Here is a 21,767-nt window from a genome sequence, read left to right as displayed (position 1 = left end):
TTCTCTTACCTGGTCATATTAGTACACCTGGCATAGGAACACTCTTTGTGAATAATAATAGAAATCTCTGTCTCATTTTCTCTGTGAATGACAGTTTTGTGAAAAATATCAGTTAGATGCTTCTTTCACTCAACATACACATTGTGATAATATAAAATAATTTTCTTCAACTAATACTTACACATAACAAAAATAAGAACATTGAAATCTCTTCGCCTATTACTTGGCAACAATACTAATGAACCAGGTGGGGGAGAATGAGAAATAGTGATTAAAGCAATGAATCTTATTTTTGAAAAATAATTTCATTTGTTACCAACATAGTGTCTTTGGGACAGAGGTTGGGAGAAAAGATCGTATAGATGTGCAAGTTTTTATTAGTTATGAGTGGGATTTTTCCAGAAATCATAGCAACCAAAAATGAAAAAGACATTTTAAGCTAAAATAAATTCATAGTAAGTGAAGTAAGTCAGACCTAAAGAAACATAGGCTCCATGATTTCCCTCATTTGTAATAATTAGTATATTCCTAAGATACTCACAATAGAGGTTCAAAATAGCCCAATAGCTATGAACATATGACCATATAAAATGATGCTAATCAAAATGATCTCTACAATAAGGAAACAAGAGGTTTTGTTGTTGTTGTGTTTGTTGTTTTGTTTTTCTTCCTTTTTTAGGGTAGTGTTTGTAGTTATTTTCTTTGTCTTTTGTTTTTTTTCTATTCTAGCTTATTCCCTGTGGTCACAGTTTCTGATTTCAATACCCTTTGTTTTGTATATAAGTTTGTCTGATTTGCGGAAGGGAAGAGAGATCACAGAAATGGGTGGATAAAGGGTGAACCCATCCAACAGTGATACTCATGGGACAGTGTGTTTGAAATGAGAGGGGAGGCAGGGAGGAGAGAAAGCAGGAGAAAGTAGGGAGGGAATAACACTGTTTGAAATGAACCCCAAGGTATGGACACGAGAGGTTTTTTTTCTTTGTTGCTGTTGTTTTTAACGTACTATGTGATTTTTTTGTTTCTTTTGTATGTTCTTCCCCATATGGTATAACCCCTGTTGTCACTGTATTTAATTCTGGTGCCCTGAATCTTGTAAATACATTTTTCTAAATTGGGGAGTAGAAGGGAAACAACAAAATGCTGAAACAAGGATACAGGTTAACCCATTGTAACAATGAGATGTACAAGACACTGTATTGAAAAAGAACTTTACAACTGGGGGGGGGGTGAGGAAGGAGTTGGGGAAGTTGGGAGGGAAGGGCTAGTAGGGGAAAACAGAGGAGGGGGTAACAATGCTTGATAGGAAATGTACTCATACCTTACTCATGTAACTTTAATCCCTCTGTACAGTATCTTTACAACAAAATAATTTTTAAAATTTTTAAAAAAGAAATGTACTCATTACCTTATTTATGTAACTGAAACTCCTCCATTCACCAACTTTACAATAAAAAATAAAATTTAAAAAAGATCAGCATTTTTGTAATTTTAATTAATTTTAATCATTCAGTGTTCTTTAACAGTTTAAAGGCATAAATATTTATTATATTCACTCTAGTCCACTTGATGATAAGATCTTTAACAAGGTCACACATTTATATAGTTTTCAGCAAATGGCTAATATGCAAAATTCAGAAAGATGCATTTGCTGTTATATTTGATACCAACTTACCATTTATTTATTTTACTCAGTCTATTCAACTGTAAATTGAGAACACCACTCTCATTTACTGTTGTGTAATTGCCATAATTCACAGAATAGATCCTGTCTGAAAATTCACATAACATATATTCAAAAGACATTAGCATATAAAGACCCTGGCATTTTTCTCAAAATATAAATTATGAAATAAGGGGCTGGGAAAGTGGCTCAGTGGTAGAGCGCTTGCCTTGCATGCCTGAGGCCCTGGGTTTGATTCCTCAGCACCACATAAGCAAAAAGAAAAAAGCCGGAAGTGGTGCTGTGGCTCAAGTGGTAGAACGCTAGCCTTGAGCTGAAGAGCTGAGGGACAGCACCCAGGCCCAGAGTTCAGGCCCCATGACCGGACCCAAAAAATAAATAAATAAATAATGAAATAATGAAATAATGAAATAAGCTGAGTGGAGAAAGAGAACCACAGAAAAATTACACTGTATTCTTTTTATAAAAATAAACAAACCATGGACAAAGAAACATCACAGACAAATATTAACTTTATTTTCCCCTGAAAATACGCTGTCATGATTTCTAGCTGTAAATTTGTAGAACAAGAAATTTACCATGAGAGCTGAGGACAGGTCTTGCAGGTAAGGATGCTTGATGGGCCAACTCATTTGCACTCAAATTTCCCACACAGATAAGACACTGCTGGGACAGTCAGCACTGTGCATGCCTTAAAGCTTGATCGGATCTCAGAGCATCATTATCCTCCTGATACCCTAGAGACTCCCAGTAAGCTCCCCAGCCCCAGGCTTCTCTACCAAGAGTAAGCAGGACTTGCCTGGTACCAAGGGGCAGCAAAATCTCTGATTTCTAGGAAAAAAAGAATCTACCAGGAATAAAAACTAGCAAATAAACTGCCTTTGTTTTACATTCAGAACAAGGTGACCCTGAGCTACCTGTAGGAGGAAGATGAAGAACTGGAGATTTCCTAAGCTATAGAAATAGAGATTAAGTTGTAAAGTTCGTTTTTCAGACATATGTCTTGAACATCTCATTGGCGTGGGGCGCGGTGGGGGGGAGGGGAGAGGGGGAGAGACAGGGGAGATGGGAAGGGATGGGAAGGGGAAACCAAGGAGGAGGCAACAATGCTTGATAAGAAATGTAACCCCTCTGTACGGTATTTTCACAATTAAAAAAAAAAAGAAATAGAGAGTAAAAGAAAAACAAAGGAGGGAGTAGCAATGCTCGACAATACTCATTACCTTACTCATATAACTGTAAACCCTCTGTACAGCATCTTTACAATAAAATAAAAATTTTAAAAAGAAATAGAGAGCAAGAATCACTTTTTATACTCTCATCTGTCAAGGTTCTCTAACTGAAGTGGAAGAGAAAGCTGTTCTAATGAATTCATTCCTGTGACTACCGTTACTAAAACTATTTAATGAATGTCATTCCTACAGCCCAATGTACTTTTTAAAAAAGGTTTTTTTTAACTATATGTTAATTGCACAAGGAATTTCATTGTGGTATTTCATGCTTCCATTTACTGTATGTTAACCAGATCAACCATTCTATTGCTCTGTCTTCCGTGTGCTCCTTACCATCCTGTTTTCAGTAACTTTATAATGTCAGCTTCATCCATAGATGTTAATACATTTAGATATTATTTGCCCAGGTGTGTGTTTTTCAGTAATCATGTAAATATGCCTGAATTTACATATTTTATTTGTTGAACTTGGCAAAACATGTAAGTACATACTTATTTCCATACACCATTTTGCTTGAAATGCAATATCATTTCCCCCTTAAAAAATAGAATCTCAGATGAGTTCCATTATAAAATGACTATGCCAGAAAATTGAGAACAAATATCCAACACAGAGTTGGATAGTCTTAGTCCATTGATAAATTTTAATTTTGGCACAACTCCTAAAGAATCACACTGCAAGCTATAAAGCTACCTGTTCGACCAAATGTCATTTTATGAAAAGAAAATGAGGATTAGAAAAATACAAACCAGAAATACTCTTTTTGAGCCAAGAATGATCACTTGTATCTTAAAAACAAGATGAGAAACTTACTGAAATCTGAATATAGGGAATTTTTTTTTATGTATTTTAGGTAGTCAGTAATTTTTTCCAATTTAATTTAGCAATTAACACTGTTACCAAGTTTGGGATTCCCTACAGCCCAGTATTTTTAGGTTCTGTATTTTCTTTTTGTTGCTAAGGATCAAACTCAGGGATTTGCATTTGTTAAGCATTCTACCCTTGAGTTAAACCTCCAAGCACTAATGTTTACTTTGAATTAAATTTCAACATATTTTTTCCCATGGACAGCATGTCCCCTGTTAACTGTGAACTGAATTGTGAAGCATCAGGTACTTCAGTATAATCTCATTTATCTTGTAATGAGGTGGCACAGTACTTCAGGGAAAGTGTGTAAATAGTTCCATTAATCTTACATCAAACCCTCAGATAACAAGGATTATAATTTATTATCCACTCTATGCTTTCTATTCCAGCAATTGGAGACTATTCTTAAATAGCTCTTGTTTTATTTACCTCTATTTACTTATTAACAGCAAAGACCAACAATTGACTGACTACAATCTGCAACTACCACACAGCCTCCCTCTAGCTGGCTTCCAGGTGATAATAGCATTTTGGATCATGATCACCAAAAAAAAAGTCATGTACACAAAAATCCACACATTTTTTCACAAAGTGTGGTTGAGTTGCCTTGTGAAATACCATCATTGATTAGTTTGTATTCAGTTTCTCAGTGTTCTAAGCTCTGTTTAGCTTCATAACCAATTGTCCAGACTCATGATCTACACCAAGTTGACTTGAAATATAGCGAGAGAATATTTTCAGTGGTCATCTTTTCATTGTTTTTCATTTAATTCAGAAATTTGTTATTACTTGTGAGTTTCCCAGTTTCTCAAGATCTGTGAGGTAAGCTTCCCCCTCTCCACCTGCATAATTCAAGTGTCATCGTTAAGACAGTATTATCTCCTTTTTCCATAGATTTTTTTTCTGTTGCACTTAATAGGGAGCTTAGGACTTGAGAGTAAAGTTTGTTTTCTCACAAGACATATTAATATAGTTTCATGTTTGTATCTATATTGAAAGCTTCCATGCAAAGAAACAAGTGTCTATTTCCCAGCAATTCTGTTATTTGATATTTCCTGAGAGAAACAAGCATGTAATTCTACAATGAGAATTTTACATTAATATTCATAACAGATCTTTGCATACCAGCACTTAAATGAAAACAACTCAAATTTCCCTCAAAAAGGTAATGAAGTATTAAGTATGTTGAGATTTGACGTGAAAATACTACTGGGAAATCATCATTCAAAATAAGATATTAAAAATTTCCAGAACCCAGGAACATCCCCTCAAGCCAATTCTAGTTAATTTTCTGACTTCTAAGCCATGTGATATTTATTTGTTTATTTATTTATTTATTGTGTGTGTGTGTGTGTGTGTGTGTGTGTGTGTGTGTGTGTGTGTGTGTGTGTTGGTCCTGAGGTTTGAAATAAAAGCCTAGGAATGGCCCCTGAGCTGTTCATTTTTTAAAGGTTAGAGTTCTATCACTTGAGTTACAGCTCCACTTTCAGCTTTTCTTGAGTAATTAACTGGAGATAGGAGTCTTATGACAGTTCTTACGCTGGCTGGCTTTGAACAATGATCGTAGGATCTTAGCCTCTTGAGTAGCTAGGGTTACAGGCATGAGCCACCTTCGAATTAACTGAATGAAAACTTCAAAGAGGGAGAGGAAAATTGGAGAACAAAGGAAGTCCAAAAGAAATGTACTCATTACCTGACTTATGAAACTGCCACCCAATATATAACACCTTAATAATAAAAATAAATTATATTTAAACAAAAAGAAAATTCCAATGAATATTTCAAAGAGAAGGATTATATTAATAAAAGATGCTAGGCCGGGCGCTGGTGGCTCACGCCTGTAATCCTAGCTACTCAGGAGGCTGAGATCTGAGGATCGCGGTTCAAAGCCAGCCCGGGCAGGAGAGACCGTGAGACTCCTATCTCCAATAAACCACCAGAAAACCGGAAGTGGCGCTGTAGCTCAAGTGGTAGAGTGCTCGCCTTGAGCTGAAGAGCTGAGGGACAGCGCCCAGGCCCAGAGTTCAAGCCCCATGACCGACAAAAAAATAAATAAATAAAAATAAAAGATGCTAAAATACCAGTTAAAGTGATGTATGAGGGAAGAGGTGGCATTGTTGAAAAAGAAATGTACTTTTTTCTTTTCTTAAATTTTATTTTATTGTAAAGATGCTTTACAGAGGAGTTATAGTTATATGGGTTAGGTAATGAGTACATTTCTTTTCAAGCATTGTTAACCCTCTCCTTTGTTGAAATGTACTCTTTATCAAACATATAACCATAACCTCTCTGTACATGACCTCTACAATAAAAATAAAAATGTATTAAAATAAAGTAATACTATGGTTGGAATAAATTTAGAATATTCTAGATGTATTCTAAGAATCAGGTTTGTGTCAGAATGAAATTTATGTCTCTGCACACATATGATTTTAACATTATTCTTTTTGTAAGAAATGTTGAATGATTATTGGCTATTAGGAGAGAGTTAAGATACAATTACATTTGCAATTGCATTTTGGAAATGTCCATCTGAAGGTTTCTTAAGTATAAATTGTAAAATGAAAATATATTTTAAAGTGCTACAATATTTAAAGCAATAGATAACTCACACACTTCCTTGGATCAATGCATGAATAAAACCGTGCTCTTATTTCCTTTTAAATCATTGTTTTGACTTTTTTTTCAAATACATAGAATACTCTTGACACAGACCACATAATGATCTCCATAATTCTCTCTCTACAGATGAAGCTGTAAGTTGTTCCGACCACTGACATTACCTGAGTCAGAGGTACTGTCACTAAAACAGAAGTGTCTTTTATATGAACAGGAAAACATCAGCTATCAAGAACTCACCATTTTTAACACATATGCAAAGTTCAACATTTATGGCACAAGCAGGTGCTTCATGATGCTGTGCTTTCAACTACACTCTGAAGCATTCTCCCTCATAGAGTGGGTCCATTTCTTTAACCTTCATAGTTGGAAAGGACCTACCCTGGAATTTTCTTCAGAGTAAGAGCTCTTGCATACTCTCTCTCAGTCTCTCTCTCTCTTTGTGTCTCTCTCTCCCATATCTCTCTCTTTCACACACACACACACACACAAATACACATGTGTGTGCTCTCCTTCTTATTTTGTCTTTGTCCCCCGCCCATGGGAGTGAAATGAGTCTTGATTATAAACTTATCAGCATTTGAAAAATATGTAATAAAAATATGAGGAAATGAAGGATAAAATTTTATACTAGTTTGTAAAGAAGTGAGTTTGATATCTCCGAAAGAAAGCCTATTGAAAATGTAAATGGAAAGATTCTATACTGGAAACAATGACTATTTTTGTTACTAATTAATGAATAATTCAGTTTTTTATTTTTATTTTTTTAAATATTATTTTATTTTATTTGAGAACATACTGTACAGAGGGGCTACAATTACATGGGCAGGATAATGCATACATTTCTTACCAAGCATTGCAGCCTCCTCCTTTGTTTACCCTTCACCTCCCTTCCCACAGTTTTTTATTTTTTAAGATCTTAGAAATCTTCAAAAATGATCTTGTAGAAAACAAAATATGTTCTGAAACAGAGATATTTCGTCAAACTATAGAGATCTGTTTTTTTTTAAAATTTCATCATTACTGTCCTATCATTCGGTCATCTATATCCACATGACATGTTACTTGTCTTTGCCAGATATCCTGAAATACTAGAAAAGGACCAGAATGCTTTGGATACAATAATTTTGATTTTAGAGCCAAGTAGATGCTTCAGGTAGTTGTATTTGAAATACAATCCTGGGTACCATTATAAAAAGTTGGGAATGGAACAGAAAGGTAAGAAAGCCAATAAAACTTTCATTAATGTGATGAAACATGATCTGATATTAAATTTGGGCCATGGTTACTAAACTTTGTAGATACAGTAAGTATAATGAAAGCTATCTGGTTTTGAAACAGGCATTATATCTGGTTGAGGTAGTTCTGTTCTTTCAGCTTTTTGTTCTTTTTTTTTTTTGGGTCCGGTCGTGGGGCCTGAACTCTGGGCCTGGGCGCTGTCCCTCAGCTCTTCAGCTCAAGGCTAGCGCTCTACCACTTGAGCCACAGTGCCACTTCCGGCTTTTTTTCTTTTTGCTTATGTGGTGCTGAGGAATCGAACCCAGGGCCTCGAGCATGCAAGGCAAGCGCTCTACCACTGAGCCACCTTCCCAGCCCCGAGCTTTTTGTTCTTGTATCTCTTTGTGGTTTCATTATTTTTAATGAGACTATATGAATTCTTTCACACATTTACTGACATGATCTTTATAATGTGGTGAAATACATTGATTCTTGTGAGGCAATGTCTGCCCTTCAGATAAATACTAGTTGGTTATGATAGATGTTCATGTTTCATAATTATTGAATTCAATAAACCTAAAATGTATTAATCATTTTAGAGCTAAGTCTAGAAATTTTTATTTTCATATAATACTCTCCTCTTGTTTTGATACCATTGTAGAACTAGAAATCAGTCATGAGTTTGTTTCAGAAACAGATGAAGTAGGTATTCCATTAGCATGCAGATTGCCATAACTGTGTGAAATTGAGATAGAACACTTAAATGATAATAGTACTAACAGACAAATAGCTGGTTGAAAGTTGAGTTAGAAAATATCAGATCATGGGTCAATGCCTGAAGGAAAAAATACCATTCAAATCTTCCTTTAAAATGGAAAGACATGGAAAAAATTATATTAAGTGAAGTAAGCCAGGCCCAAAGAAACATAGGCCCCATGGTTTCCCTTATTTGCAATAACTAGTATATGTCGGAGACAAGCAGAAAAGGTCAAATAAATTGATGTTAGGTGAGACGAACCCCAAGATAAGGATTCAGATGTTATTTCTTTCATGTGATTGTTTCAAACATTTTAATAAGATGATTTCTTTGTTGCTTTGTATGTCCCTCCCCCACGGTATAACCCCTGCTTTCACTGTATTTGATGTTGGTATAATTTGTGGAGAGGAAGGGGAAAAACAAATCGTTTAACTGGGGATACAAGTGGACCCATTGCAACAATGAGATGTACAACTCTCTATGTCGAAAAAACGAAATTTACAACTTTGGTGGGGGTGGGGAGGATTGGGTAGGGGCGGTAGGGGGTATGGGAAGGGATAGGAAGGGGAAACAAAGGAGGAGGCAACAATGCTTGATAAGAAATGTACTCGTTATCTTGCCCATGTAATTATAACCCCTCTGTAAGGTATTTTCACAATAAAAAAATTTTCCTTTATATTTTTACTAAATGATATGATAAGCATTGTTGCCTCACACATGAAAGAATCTTGAAATTCAAATCACATTATATAAAGGAGAGACTAATAGTGAGTTAGTAGATGCTATTAGTGGCCAGAGTAACATCTAAGTGATGCTTTACCTGATGTCAATTATAGAAACTCTGAGAAACAAACTGGAGAATGGCCAGAGGAAAACGTTGACAAACTTCTCAATAAATCTGAGTTACTTTTTCTTTACAAATATTCCCATAACTCCTTCTCGAATTTGTTTTGTCCTGACCCCATAAATGACTGGATTTAAACAGGGAGGAACCACCACATACAGATTAGCCAGAAGGATGTGGATATAGCGAGGAATATTTCTACCAAACCGGTGAGTCATGAAGGAGAAAAATGCTGGTGTGTAAAAAGCTAAGATGACAGAGACGTGGGAGCCACAGGTGCTGAGTGCCTTGCGTCTGGCATCCCTGGAAGGAAGGCGGAAGACAGCTTGTAGGATCTGAACGTAAGAGAGCGCAATGAGAATCAAATCAAAGATCAGGGCAGCGATGGTAAACAAGCCGTAGATGATATTGATTCTTATGCTGGCACAGGCCAGGCGAGCAATTCCCATGTGTTCACAGTAAGTATGAGGGATTATATAGTGTCCACAGAAAGGCAATCGCTTAAGAAGAGGGCAGAAGGGGATGACCAGGAGCACTGGTCTCCCCACCACCACAGAAGCCATGATGGCTACCACTCTGTTGGTGAGGATGGTGGTATACCTCAGTGGGTAACAGATGGCCACAAAGCGGTCAATTGCCATGGCCAAGAGTACAACAGATTCCATACCAGTGTAGGTGTGGATAAAGAACATTTGGATGAGACAGCCTTCAAAGCTTATCTCCCTAAGGTTGAGCCAGAAGATTCCCAGCATCTTGGGAATGGTAGAAGTAGAGAGGCCTAGGTCAATAAAAGAGAGGAGCGCAAGAAAGTAGAACATGGGCTGATGAAGACTCGGCTCTGTCTTGATCACATACAAGATGGTGAAATTCCCCACAAGTGCTATCAGATAAACAATGAAGAAAGGAAAGGCAATCCAGATGTGGAAGGATTCCAGACCTGGGACACCCAGCAGAAGGAAGGCAGAGGGATAGGAGGCAGTGACATTGACAGAAGACATACTCAGAGGACGTCTTGGAAGATACTTTACTGTCTTCTTCAGTATTTCTGGGGAGACAGAAGACAAGATATGATAGCTGATGAAAACTAGACATAATAATATGCCACATAAGTTCTTAGGAGCATAATGACAGGAATTATTGGTTAAATAGCTCTTTGAGACATTGAAATTATTGACCCTTCTGCTTAATATTTCATGAAGACTGTGGAAGTTAGAAACCATCTTTTCAGATGGGTATGCAATGTCATGATTCGTGATTGTCTTTAGCTCATCCTTTTGCAAAATTCATAGCTATATAAACCACCATCAAATGAAAAGTCCACTTGTAAACACAAATTTTACATATCTTCAAGTTACCTTGGCTCCTGTGTTGAGCAGATAGTTAAGAGAAAACTCCTGAATCTCTTCTGAAAAATAAATAAATAAAAAGTGAAGATTTAGAGAGGGGATGGATTTTATGAAGTGATGGTAATAAAGATATACACTGAAGAGTCCACCTGCTATTCATACTCCCTGATCTCTGGTTGTCTTCATAGCAATATATTCATATGTATCTCTTAACAAGATTGATCTAAATCTTTGTTTGATGAGTCCATTATTAGTACATTACTGGCTTTATAATATAAATATTTGGGATTTATTACATAATAAATTAATATAAAACAATTTTAACAGAGGTAGTAAAACATTCAATTAAGTTTCACATCTAGGCATGACTTTGAAAATCAAAATCATAAACATTAAACTAGGAAAAAATAAAATGTGATCAATTTGAAGAACATAAAAGTTAATATTCTGAATGTTGAAATATTTCAAAAAAATTTCCCATAAAATTGAGAATACAACAATTCCACTTGGTTTTCTCTGGTATTTCTAGCCAGTCTACATTATCAAGAAATATTAGTAAGGAAAAACCAATCCTAAAAAAAATTAACTTTCTTGTTCATAAATTATATAATCTTTTAGGGGAAATTTAGAGCTAACCATTTAATGTCAAGTCTAAGAATCTATGCTTTTGCCCAGTGCCAGCGATTCACAGTTGTAATCCTAACTACTTAAGAGTCTACAATCTGAAGATCACAGTTTGAAGCTGGCCTCCAAAGGAAAGACCATGAGAATTTTTTTTTCTCCTTTAACCACCAAAAACCTGAAAGTTGAGGTATGGTCAAGTGACAGAAAACTAGCTTTGAGCTAAAAAGCTATCTGGGAGCCCAAAGGCCCCAAGTTTAAGCCCCAGTACACACACACACACACACACACACACACACACACACACACACACACACACACACACACACACATACACACACACAAACACACACACACACACATACACACACACACTTGCACCCATGCATGCACACACAAAGGAATAAATACTTCTATATATAACAATTTGTTTTAAAATTTGAGAAAAAATTCTGAATATCATTCATGATGAAATGAAAAAATAAAGTACTGTTCAAAAAGAAATGTACTGAATACCTGACTTATGTAATTGTAACCCCTCTGAACATCACCTTTACAATGAAAATTAACAATAAATTTTAAAAAAGCAGGACGCCTGTAATCCTAGCTGCTCAGGAGGCTGAGATCTGAGTTCAAAGCCAGCCCAGACAGGAAAGTCGTGAAACTCTTATCTCCAATAAACCACCAGAAAACTGGAAGTGGTGCTGTGGATCAAGTGGTAGAAAATTAGCGTTGAGCTAAAGAGCTAAGGACAGTGCCCAGGCAGAGAGTTCAAGTCCCACAACCAACCAAAAATAAATAAATAAATTAAAAATAAAGTACTTAGCAGTAAACATTTAAATTAAAAACATGATAAGTAAATTATAAATTTTTGAGTGTGTGCATATATATGAGATCAAACTTATCAATGATTTGGAACAGGCAAATAATATTAAGATGTCAATTCTTCCTAGGTTGGCCAATAAATTTAAAATAATTTCAACTAATTCATAATTTCTTGAAAATTGCATTAAAATAAACAGATAAAATTGCAACAGAAAAAATTTAAAGTAATACAAAAAAGATTTAAACTGACACTTGACAAAAAAAATGTGACATCAAAATTCTCAAAAATCATTAGATGTCAGGAATTGTATATTAATCACATAATTACAAATTACTGAACATCTGCTAAAATTACTTAGATTAAAAGGCATGCTAGTGCCTGCCCTAAATAAAGTAATAACACAGTGGACAGTGTGAAATGAAAATAACATTTGGAGCAGAAGAGTAGTTGCTTTTTATACCTTAAGCTTAATAATGTAACATACTCGTTATTACACACAACAAGTGAACACTCATGCTTACTCAAGGTAAATGAATGCATATGTGAACAGGAAGGCTTGCACAAGTAGGCTCATACCAGCCTTACTTATAATTACTACCAAGAGGGGACATTGTAAATGATCACCAACAAATGTAGAGACAAATCAGTCCTGGAACACTTGTATGATAGAATCTAATCCTCAATGAAAATGGGTTGATTTCATGTTATTCAAGGCATAAATGACTCTAAAGTCATTAATCTGAGTCAATGTTGCCACTAGTTTCAAAACAATTATTACTACATTATTCTGTGTATCTGAAGTTCTAGAACATGAAACAAAGTCACAATATTATTTGCTATAATATTTTGAATTTTGGAGTTTAGACATGGATAATTTTAGTTGAAGAGAATAATATATCTCCATAAAAATCAAAATACTAAAGGTATCACATTTCAAAGTCACATTTTTAAAGGCATAAAATAATAGACCATTACAAGAGTAAATATTTTTGTAATGATTTCTGGACTTTTTGTCAGCTTACATCATAAAAGAGATTATATTATTATTTTTCCATATGTGTCTACAATGTATTTCAATAACTTGCTCACTGTCCCTGTGCGCCTTTTCTTCTTCCCAAAACATTTTCAACAGGTTAGATTGTTCTAGAGTTACAGTTGCAAATAATCTATTTAGACAGTATCGAGCCTTCTTTGCCCTCCTTATTTCCTTCCTTCCTTTATGAGGTTTACATATATAAAATTGCCATATGTGATTCCTGTTTGAGTAAAATCTCATTTTTATTCCTGATATTTTCCTTCTTATCTGAACTCCCTGAACATTCCTCTTCTTTATATCTATTTTCAGCTCTTCCATCACAGAGGATCAATTATCTTTTTCAGTATTCCCATAATAATAATAATAATAATAATAATAATAATAATAATAATAATAATAATTCTGGGACAAGACATATTTAGCACAGATAACAATAAAAATCCCACCATCTAAAAATTAAAGTGCAAATGAATAAAGCATAGTTTTTTTTAAACCATCCCTAAGTAGATTTGAAACCAGAAGATCTCTATACAGTTCTCTTGGCATTCATTATTTATTGGGAGATATTGGCCTAACAGGTGAACCAACAATCTCTATACTCCATCCTGCTTTTCTTAAAATTTGCACAGGTATGGACTTACTGGAAGCTTTGTTAATTTACATCATTTAAGATAGAACATATCCTTTTACTTAGTATCTGATTCACCCATGGATTCTTGCTGTAAATTATCAAAACTCATCTCTTTTCTACAGGTGATTGAGAATGAGTTCATATGATATACAAAGATTTTGCCCTGAAAAACCAAGAAGATATCATTGTTTTTAATCTCCCACTTACTAATCACCTCAGAGAAATTCATTACCTGGATCTTATTTCACTTATCAGTGGAGGTTAGTATCTACATCACCTGATACCATTGGTAATAAAATAAGATACTGTGCAGGAAGTTTCCAACAAAATGTACTGATTCATGTTACATTGAACAATTTGACATTATTTTTACCAATGGCTTTTACCCATTATTTTTACCCATGGTTTGGGGGAATAATACCTGATTTGTAAATAAAACAGTATTTTGCTATTATAGATAAGAAAATCATTATTGAAGAAAAACCATGTAAACTGAGTACCAACATGGAGTTGTCAAGATTCCTATCAAAATATGTTTAGAGTCTATCTAAAATAATGTCAAAATATTCCAGATACAAGTTATATATTTAGTTGGGAGAAAATGGTAGAATTTTAGAATTATTTCACTGAAGCTCACTCTGGTAAGTCTCCCTTCCTGGGAGAAATTTACAAATTATTTGATTTATATGGTTAAACAAGGATGGTAGAGAGTACATTCAACTCCATCTGAGTCATAAAAGGCTCTAACTCAAATTTCTATTTCTGTCAGACTATGAAATACACAGTAACCATCAAAGAATGGGATTCCTAAACACAGACGACTAAACATGTATGATCAGTAACGACCAGTGTCCAAACGTCATTCCCAAGGCTTTCCAGAAAATAGCTACAGCAACTCTTCCCAAGAGATCACAAAAGACTATACAGTGATTTGTTATGTGCAACCCAAGGTTCTACACACTGACCATTCACCCACGCCTCTATTGGCTGTCATAGTCACTGTTCATCCTCTGGATGCTCCCCCACTATGCTATGAGACTGGCAATTTCATCTGGCATTCAACTGTGGCTACTACCTGATGTGAGTTTCAGAAACTTTTTTCACTGTCCAATGTACTGGGCTTCTCCATTTGACTGGGCCTTTTTGTGAGCCATACCCACAAATATAAAATATGACCTTCACAAAGGACAGTATCCTCCTTCTTGTCGAAGTGTTAGGGTGGATGTCAGCCCTGGATTAATGTGTGCTTCTCAGGAGGGATACTTTATGGACAGCAGGTACATCCCAGGAGAAGGCACGTGGGTCAGCTGTTGAGGGACTCAGAGCAACCAAGAACTTGAATCAAGTCATTTAGAGCTATTAACATACTCTAATTATTTGAGTCATGATCACCTCTACTTGGAATATACCTTCTTTACCCAAATATATTAGTCTCATTCATATTTCTGGATTAATAACTATGTTCATTTCATTCTGAGTTATAGACAATCATGAGGACTCTGGAAGTATTTTCTGTTTGTTTTTCCTTTTTTAATTTTATATATATATATTTTTATTGTGAAGATTCTGTACAGAGGGGTGACAGTTACATGAGTAAGGTAATGAGTCCATTTCCTATTGAGCATTATCCCCTCCTTTGTTTATCTTCTACCATTCCTTTCATCTTCACCTCCCCAACTCCCCCCCCCTTCCCTTGTTGCAAAGTTGTAAAGTTTGTTTTCAACATAGTGTCTTGTACATCTCATTGCTACAATGGGTCATCCAGTATCCTTATTTCAACATTTTGTTATTTCCCTTCCCCTCCCCAAACTAGAAAAATGTATATACAAGATGCAGGACACCGGAATCAAATACAGTGACAATAGGGGTTGTACCATGGGGGAGGATCATACAAAGAAACAAAAAAAAAATCACATAGTACATTATAAGTACATTAAAAAGAACAACAAGAAAGATAAAATCTTTTGTGTCCCTATCTTGGGGTTCATTTCAATTAGCATCAGGTTATATGGTCATATGTACATAGCTTTTGACCTCTTCTACTTGTCCTAGACATATACTAGTTATACTAGTTATGCAGATAAGGGAAACCATAAGACCTATGTTTCTTTGAGTCTGGCTTACTTCATTTAATATAATTTTTTTCCAAGGGACTTCTATGCCTCCATCAGAAAGAATGACATTGCCTCATTTGTCTGGAAGTGTTCTTAACAACTGATTGTCTATTTCATAGTCTGTTTTTACATGACATCAAAGAAGAGAGATGAAAAAACATTTTCCTGGAACTAGATAATTCATTTCAATTCTGTTATAGACCAATTTTATGAATATATGTACTGCCTAAATTCTGAGTCTTGTCTTATCATGAAGAATGAAGTACACAAAGAATCAAACCTGCTTTCTGAAAATTGTATACCAAGATAATTGACTACTATTTTAGTACAAATATTGTTTCTGGATTCATGATGTTTATATTCTCCATAAATCATATGAAATTTGAGAATTCTTATCTTTACCTTATTTGAGGAGACAATTATTCTTGCTATTAGGTACTTTATACTGGTCATTTATATGTATAATTTAGGATGTAATTGATTCCATAGGTTTTGATGTATTTAAGAGATATATTTTAATTTAATCAGGTGAGAAATTAAAATTTTTCTATTCTCATATTAAAATCCTTGTCCAGATTTCTGGCTCAGGTCTGCAATGTGAGCTACTCTGGAGGTAGAAATAGAAGATTTGTCAAAATAAAGTCAGAAAAGAACTGATCTGGGGGAAAAACCACGATGTTTTAAAAGTTGAAGACAAAAAGGGCTGGTGTGTGGCATGAGTGGTAGAGCACTTACAAGAAGGTCTGAGTTCAAACCTCACTGTTGTTCCAAATAAAACCATACATACCCATTCTAAAACAATATTACTGTCAATATGTAATATGTTACACACATTTCTCTTCTGATATTTGTACTTGGCAAAATACCTCTCCAGAGGACAAGTCTACCAATGTCTGCATAAAGTATATTGTATATTTATTCATGCATTTATATAGCATTATTGAAATGTATTAATACAAATACTGTTCAGGAGAATGTGGAGCAAAGTTGCACAGTGTGAACATGTTTTTTTTTAAATATTACTCAACACTGTCATTTTTCCTTTCTCCTAGACTTCATCAACTATAAAAGTTAGTTTAATAAGATTGCTGAAATTATGCCTCTTCTCTCCCCCAGGCCAACCTTCCACTTATACACTGTCACTCTGTGTCATCTCATGAGGATGAGGTATGATCCTGAAATGCACTATACACAAACAGAACACAGTGCATGTCTTCGTAAATATTTTCAGAAATTTTGCACATATTAGTAGAGCAATCATCATTTCAACTGAAAGAAAGATTTGTATTCATTCTGGCAGCTAACCTGGACATGTGTGTCACATATATCTTCAGACTGAAAGACTTACCTGCATCTATTCATTGCCCCAGTCCCACCAGCTACCTCTTCTCACTACACTATGCAGCAATGTATCATTGCCTCAGTTGCTGTAGCAATAAAGGTAGTTACTTAGCAGTGGCAAGAAGACTTCAAGGAGTTAACACAAGCTATATATGGCCAATGACGTATTTTCCCCCAGTTCATCTTATTTTTATTTCATGCAATTTCAACAGCTTTGTGTTCTTTTGTATCTGTTTTGATATGTGGTTGGAACTGAGTTTGTGTCCACTGCTAATTGTTCTTTGGGAGATTTTTTTACTTACTAATATAAATAGGAAATCTGTATATAGTTTACAGTGCTCTCAGATCCTATAATGCTGCCATGAGAGTAGGTAGCAAGGTTTAATTTTTATCCTGCAGCTTTGTAATCTCTGATATCCAAATTCTGTCATTTCTTTCTAAAAACCATAACAACCCTCTCCCTGATCTGCTTAGTTCTGACACCATAAATGACTGGGTTGAGTGCAGGTGGGATGACAACATAAAAGTTGGCGAGAAGAATATGGATGTATTGAGGAACGTTTCTGCCAAAACGGTGGGTCATGAAGGAGAAAAACGCAGGTGTGTAGAAGGCCAGTATAACACAGACATGGGAGCCACAGGTGCTGAGGGACTTGAGTCGGGCATCCCTGGAAGGAAGGCGAAAGACTGCACGGAGAATCTGGACATAGGAGAGGACAATGGCTAAGATATCACTCATCATGTTAGTGATGGCACATAGGCCATAGATAATGTTGACCTTGATGCTGGCACAGGCCAGACGAGCAAGGCCCATGTGCTCACAGTACGTGTGTGGGATGACCTGATGGCCACAGAATGGCAGTCTTAGGATGAGCAGAACAAATGGAATGGCAATTGCGAAGGGCCGCAGGAGGATGATCAGTGCTATGACTGACACAACCTTGTTGGTCAGCACCAGTGTGTAGCGAAGAGGGTTACAGATGGCCACATAGCAATCATAAGCCATGGCCACCAGCACAGTTGACTCCATGCCAGTATACATGTGAATGAAGAACATCTGGATGAGGCAGCATTCAAATGTGATTTCTCTCAGGTCAAACCAGAAGATGCCCAGCATTTTGGGGATGGTCGATGTGGACAGGCCCAGGTCAATCGAGGATAGAATGGCCAGGAAGTAGAACATGGGCTGATGGAGACTGTGTTCAGACTGGATTACAAATAAAATTGTGATGTTTCCCAGAAGAGCCGTCAAGTACACGGCACAAAATGGAAAACCAATTCATACGTGCACATCTAGACCAGGAATTCCTCGGAGAAGAAAAGCATGAGGATGAAACTCTGTGTCGTTAGGTGGGATCATGCTTCTTTTGCCTTTGCCCAGCTACAAGGAGAGCTGTCATTCACTTACAGTCTCTAGTGATTTTTTCCAGTGTCATTCTTCAGTTTCCTAATGAATAACAAAAAGAATGCTTTAACGTTTCTTATAACCAAGCCTATCATGACATAACTGTATAATTCATTCAAAAAAAACTTAAGAATGTGCTGTTTTGGTTTCATTTCAACAGAACCAATCAAATTTATATTACTAAATTTCATTCAAATCAAAATATATCTAAGTAAATGTTTATAAATGCAAGGATGATACCAGATAAAAGTATATAAATATACTGATTGATATATTTGTATATCTTTAGACTGTAACAATATTATATTGAATGACATTTCCTCTATGCTGAATTTGCACAAAATATTTTCAAGGTTCCAAACTAAGTAGAGAAAGTCACTAAATCAAAATTAATACATATTTTTATCAGAAAGGATATTTTGTCCTAGGGTGATTGACCTTCACTCAAGAAATGTATAGTCTTTGTGTTTTTGATTGGCATAACACACAGGACTTTAATTTTACATTTTGCAATTCATTTTTGAAGATAGCAGTAATTCCAAATTGATTCAATGCTGCTATTTGGAGAATTTGAATAATCTTTTGTGGTATTTTCATTAGAAACACACACACACACATATGGAAGATTTTATTTTGTGGAAAGACTCAAAACAACTCTAATGAATAACATCCTGCTCATTAAGGAAAGTGTAATTTAGTGCATATGGATTTCTAGTTGACATCTACTTTTGTGCATGCCCCTCATTGAACACAATTTCCACACATATAGGTCCTGTCTTTCATCTTCATACATACTTGGTACAGCTTTGAATTATGAAACTCTCAGTCCCCTTCAACTCAGACCTCTCATTATTCTAGCTTACTCAAAAAATTTTTCGTTTTTACATCAAGCTCTGTGCTTAAGGTATATTCTTTTTCATCAAATTATGAATTTCCTGACAACTTCAGTTTTTCAGCTTTCCAGAGTGGTTTTCATTCCATATCTTTACATTAGATCCTGCATTGGCTAATACCCTTTTATTTATCTATAACATTTGTCTGTTCATTACTAACTCCAAAACCTCTGAAATATTTTTCTCCCAATAGCTGTGGTGAAGTGTACCTTAATATAATTTATTTGATGTTCACTCATACTGTCATATGTTGGAAGAATTTCTTCTTAAGGCTGAACAAAGCTAATAATATTAACAATATATTATTTTATATTAATATTGCATTAATCAATCATATTATATATAACTATGTTATATATTATAATAAATAATTAATGATAATAATAATACATGCATACTTACCACATTTTCCTAATCTATACTCCTATAATTGAACACTTACCTTTTCTAAATCACTTGGCTGATTATGGTGCTTCAGTGTTAACAGTATTATTGATAGCAATCCTACTCTAGGTTAAATTCTTATGGACAGATACTCCAGAATGGAATCACAAATCATATTATTCTCTTATTAGATTTGGGGTGTTCTGATGTTATTGGTATTGAAAGTTTCTGTTTTTCTACATTTCCACATCATTCATTGTCCTTCTCATTTATAATTCTTTGAAAAGGAATGAAGTGGTTTTGATTAAATTGTCCCTGATGATTATGTCGTGTTTAAACCATTTTAAAATTAAAATGAGAGGTTTTGTAAAAATACCAGCTGTCCAGAAATGGTGGCTGAAATCTGTAATTCTATCCACTTGGCAGGTAGGATTCAATGGAGAGCAGCTAAATCCTAGGCAAAAAGAAGTGGTGAGGAGCCATTATTAATGAATGGCTGGGCTCAGTGTCACAGACCTGTCATCCCCAGTCACATGGGAGAGCACAAGTATGAAGACTGTAGCCCAGACCAGCCATGGCTTAAAGTGAGACCCTATCTCAAAAATGACCAATGGCAAAAGAACCACAGACATGATTCTAGTGGCAGAGCTTCAGCCCTGAGTTCAATCCTTAGTATTAGATAGATAGATAGATAGATAGATAGATAGATAGATAGATAGATAGATAGATAGATAGATAGATAGATAGATAGATAGATAGATGATAGAGTAAATGAAACATTTCATCATTCTGTATGCTGCTTTTGAACTTTCTTTGACTATTGCCTTTGCTATATAAAAACTTTTCCATTTGTAATTCTATTTATCCATTTTTGCTTCTGTTGTCTGAGATTTTGATTTTTTTTACTCTCCTTGTGTTGTTTCAGGAATACTGGAATTATAGTCACATATAGTGAAAGATACTGGCTTTTGTAAATCAGTATCTTTCAGTATATGTGACTAATTTTATTTCTTTCCTATGTAACTTAAATTTCTAGGTTTTGCTGATAGGGCATGTAGAGGCTCTGAAGAATTTTCTAAACTGGATTTCATGAAGCATCACCTTCTCTATGAGACATGAATGGAAAAACAACCAAATGCATACTGTCTTTGGCGCCTTTGTTCCGGTTCTGTCTGAAGTTACCTCTTTTTCTTTCATTTTTTTCCCTATGATTTATCCCTTGTCACTGTGTATTATGCCCTGTGTATTGTATATATGTTTATCTGAATTAAAGAAGGGAAAGGGAACATCAAAATGGTGAGACAAAGACAAGGGGTGAACCAATGCAACAGTGATACTCACAAGACAAACATGGTAGAAATGAACTTTACAATGTGGGGAGTTGTGGGGAGAGGGAAAGTGGATGAAAAATGAGGGGATAACAATGTTTGACAATAAATGTACTCACTACCTTACATATTCAATTATAACCCCTCTATACATCACCTTGACAATAAAATTAAAGTTAAAAAAAGAAGTGAATGGGAAAAAATGCTGTTACTTTTCTCTCAAATGTATTTTCTAATGGTCAAGCACAGTGGAATATTTCTTTTTTTTTTTTTTTTTTTTTGGGTCCGGTCGTGGGGCCTGAACTCTGGACCTGGGCGCTGTCCCTCAGCTCTTCAGCTCAAGGCTAGCGCTCTACCACTTGAGCCACAGTGCCACTACTTCCAGCTTTTTTTTCTTTTTGCTTATGTGGTGCTGAGGAATCGAACCCAGGGCCTCATGCATGCAAGGCAAGTGCTCTACAACTGAGCCATCTTCCCAGCCCCAACACAGTGGAATATTTCTGCAGTTTTTTATTTAGTATTTTTCTCCTTGTTACGATTTTGACAATGAACATCAATGTGAGAAAGGACCTTTGTTTAACAGGTGAATTCACAAGTATATTCAACCCACAGGAACCTCTT

At 35.4% G+C, this 21,767-nt stretch overlaps 2 protein-coding genes across 2 annotated transcripts; both read right to left on the bottom strand.

Moving 5' to 3' along the window:
• Positions 1–9,280: 9,280 nt before the first annotated feature.
• Positions 9,281–10,219, bottom strand: LOC138836212 (olfactory receptor 52E4-like). Its single transcript, XM_070034708.1, has one exon. It carries the CDS (start codon positions 10,217–10,219, stop codon positions 9,281–9,283), a length of 939 nt encoding a protein of 312 aa, XP_069890809.1.
• Positions 10,220–17,563: 7,344 nt separating this feature from the next.
• Positions 17,564–18,496, bottom strand: LOC138836211 (olfactory receptor 52E1-like). The gene is given in 1 exon segment (XM_070034707.1): positions 17,564–18,496. A coding segment is annotated over 1 exon segment (933 nt).
• Between the last annotated feature and the right edge of the window lie 3,271 nt (positions 18,497–21,767).

The sequence above is a fragment of the Dipodomys merriami genome, unplaced genomic scaffold (genome assembly GCF_024711535.1).
Source record: "Dipodomys merriami isolate MVZ:Mamm:240054 unplaced genomic scaffold, mDipMer1.0.p SCAF_25, whole genome shotgun sequence".
Lineage (NCBI taxonomy): Eukaryota > Metazoa > Chordata > Mammalia > Rodentia > Heteromyidae > Dipodomys > Dipodomys merriami.
The sequence above is the reverse complement of the archived record's forward strand: the minus strand, read 5'-3'. Positions and strand labels throughout refer to the sequence as shown.

Coding starts and splice junctions, on each gene's coding strand:
- LOC138836212 (XM_070034708.1), bottom strand. CDS start 10,219: ATGTCTTCTGTCAATGTCACTGCCTCCTATCCCTCTGCCTTCCTTCTG.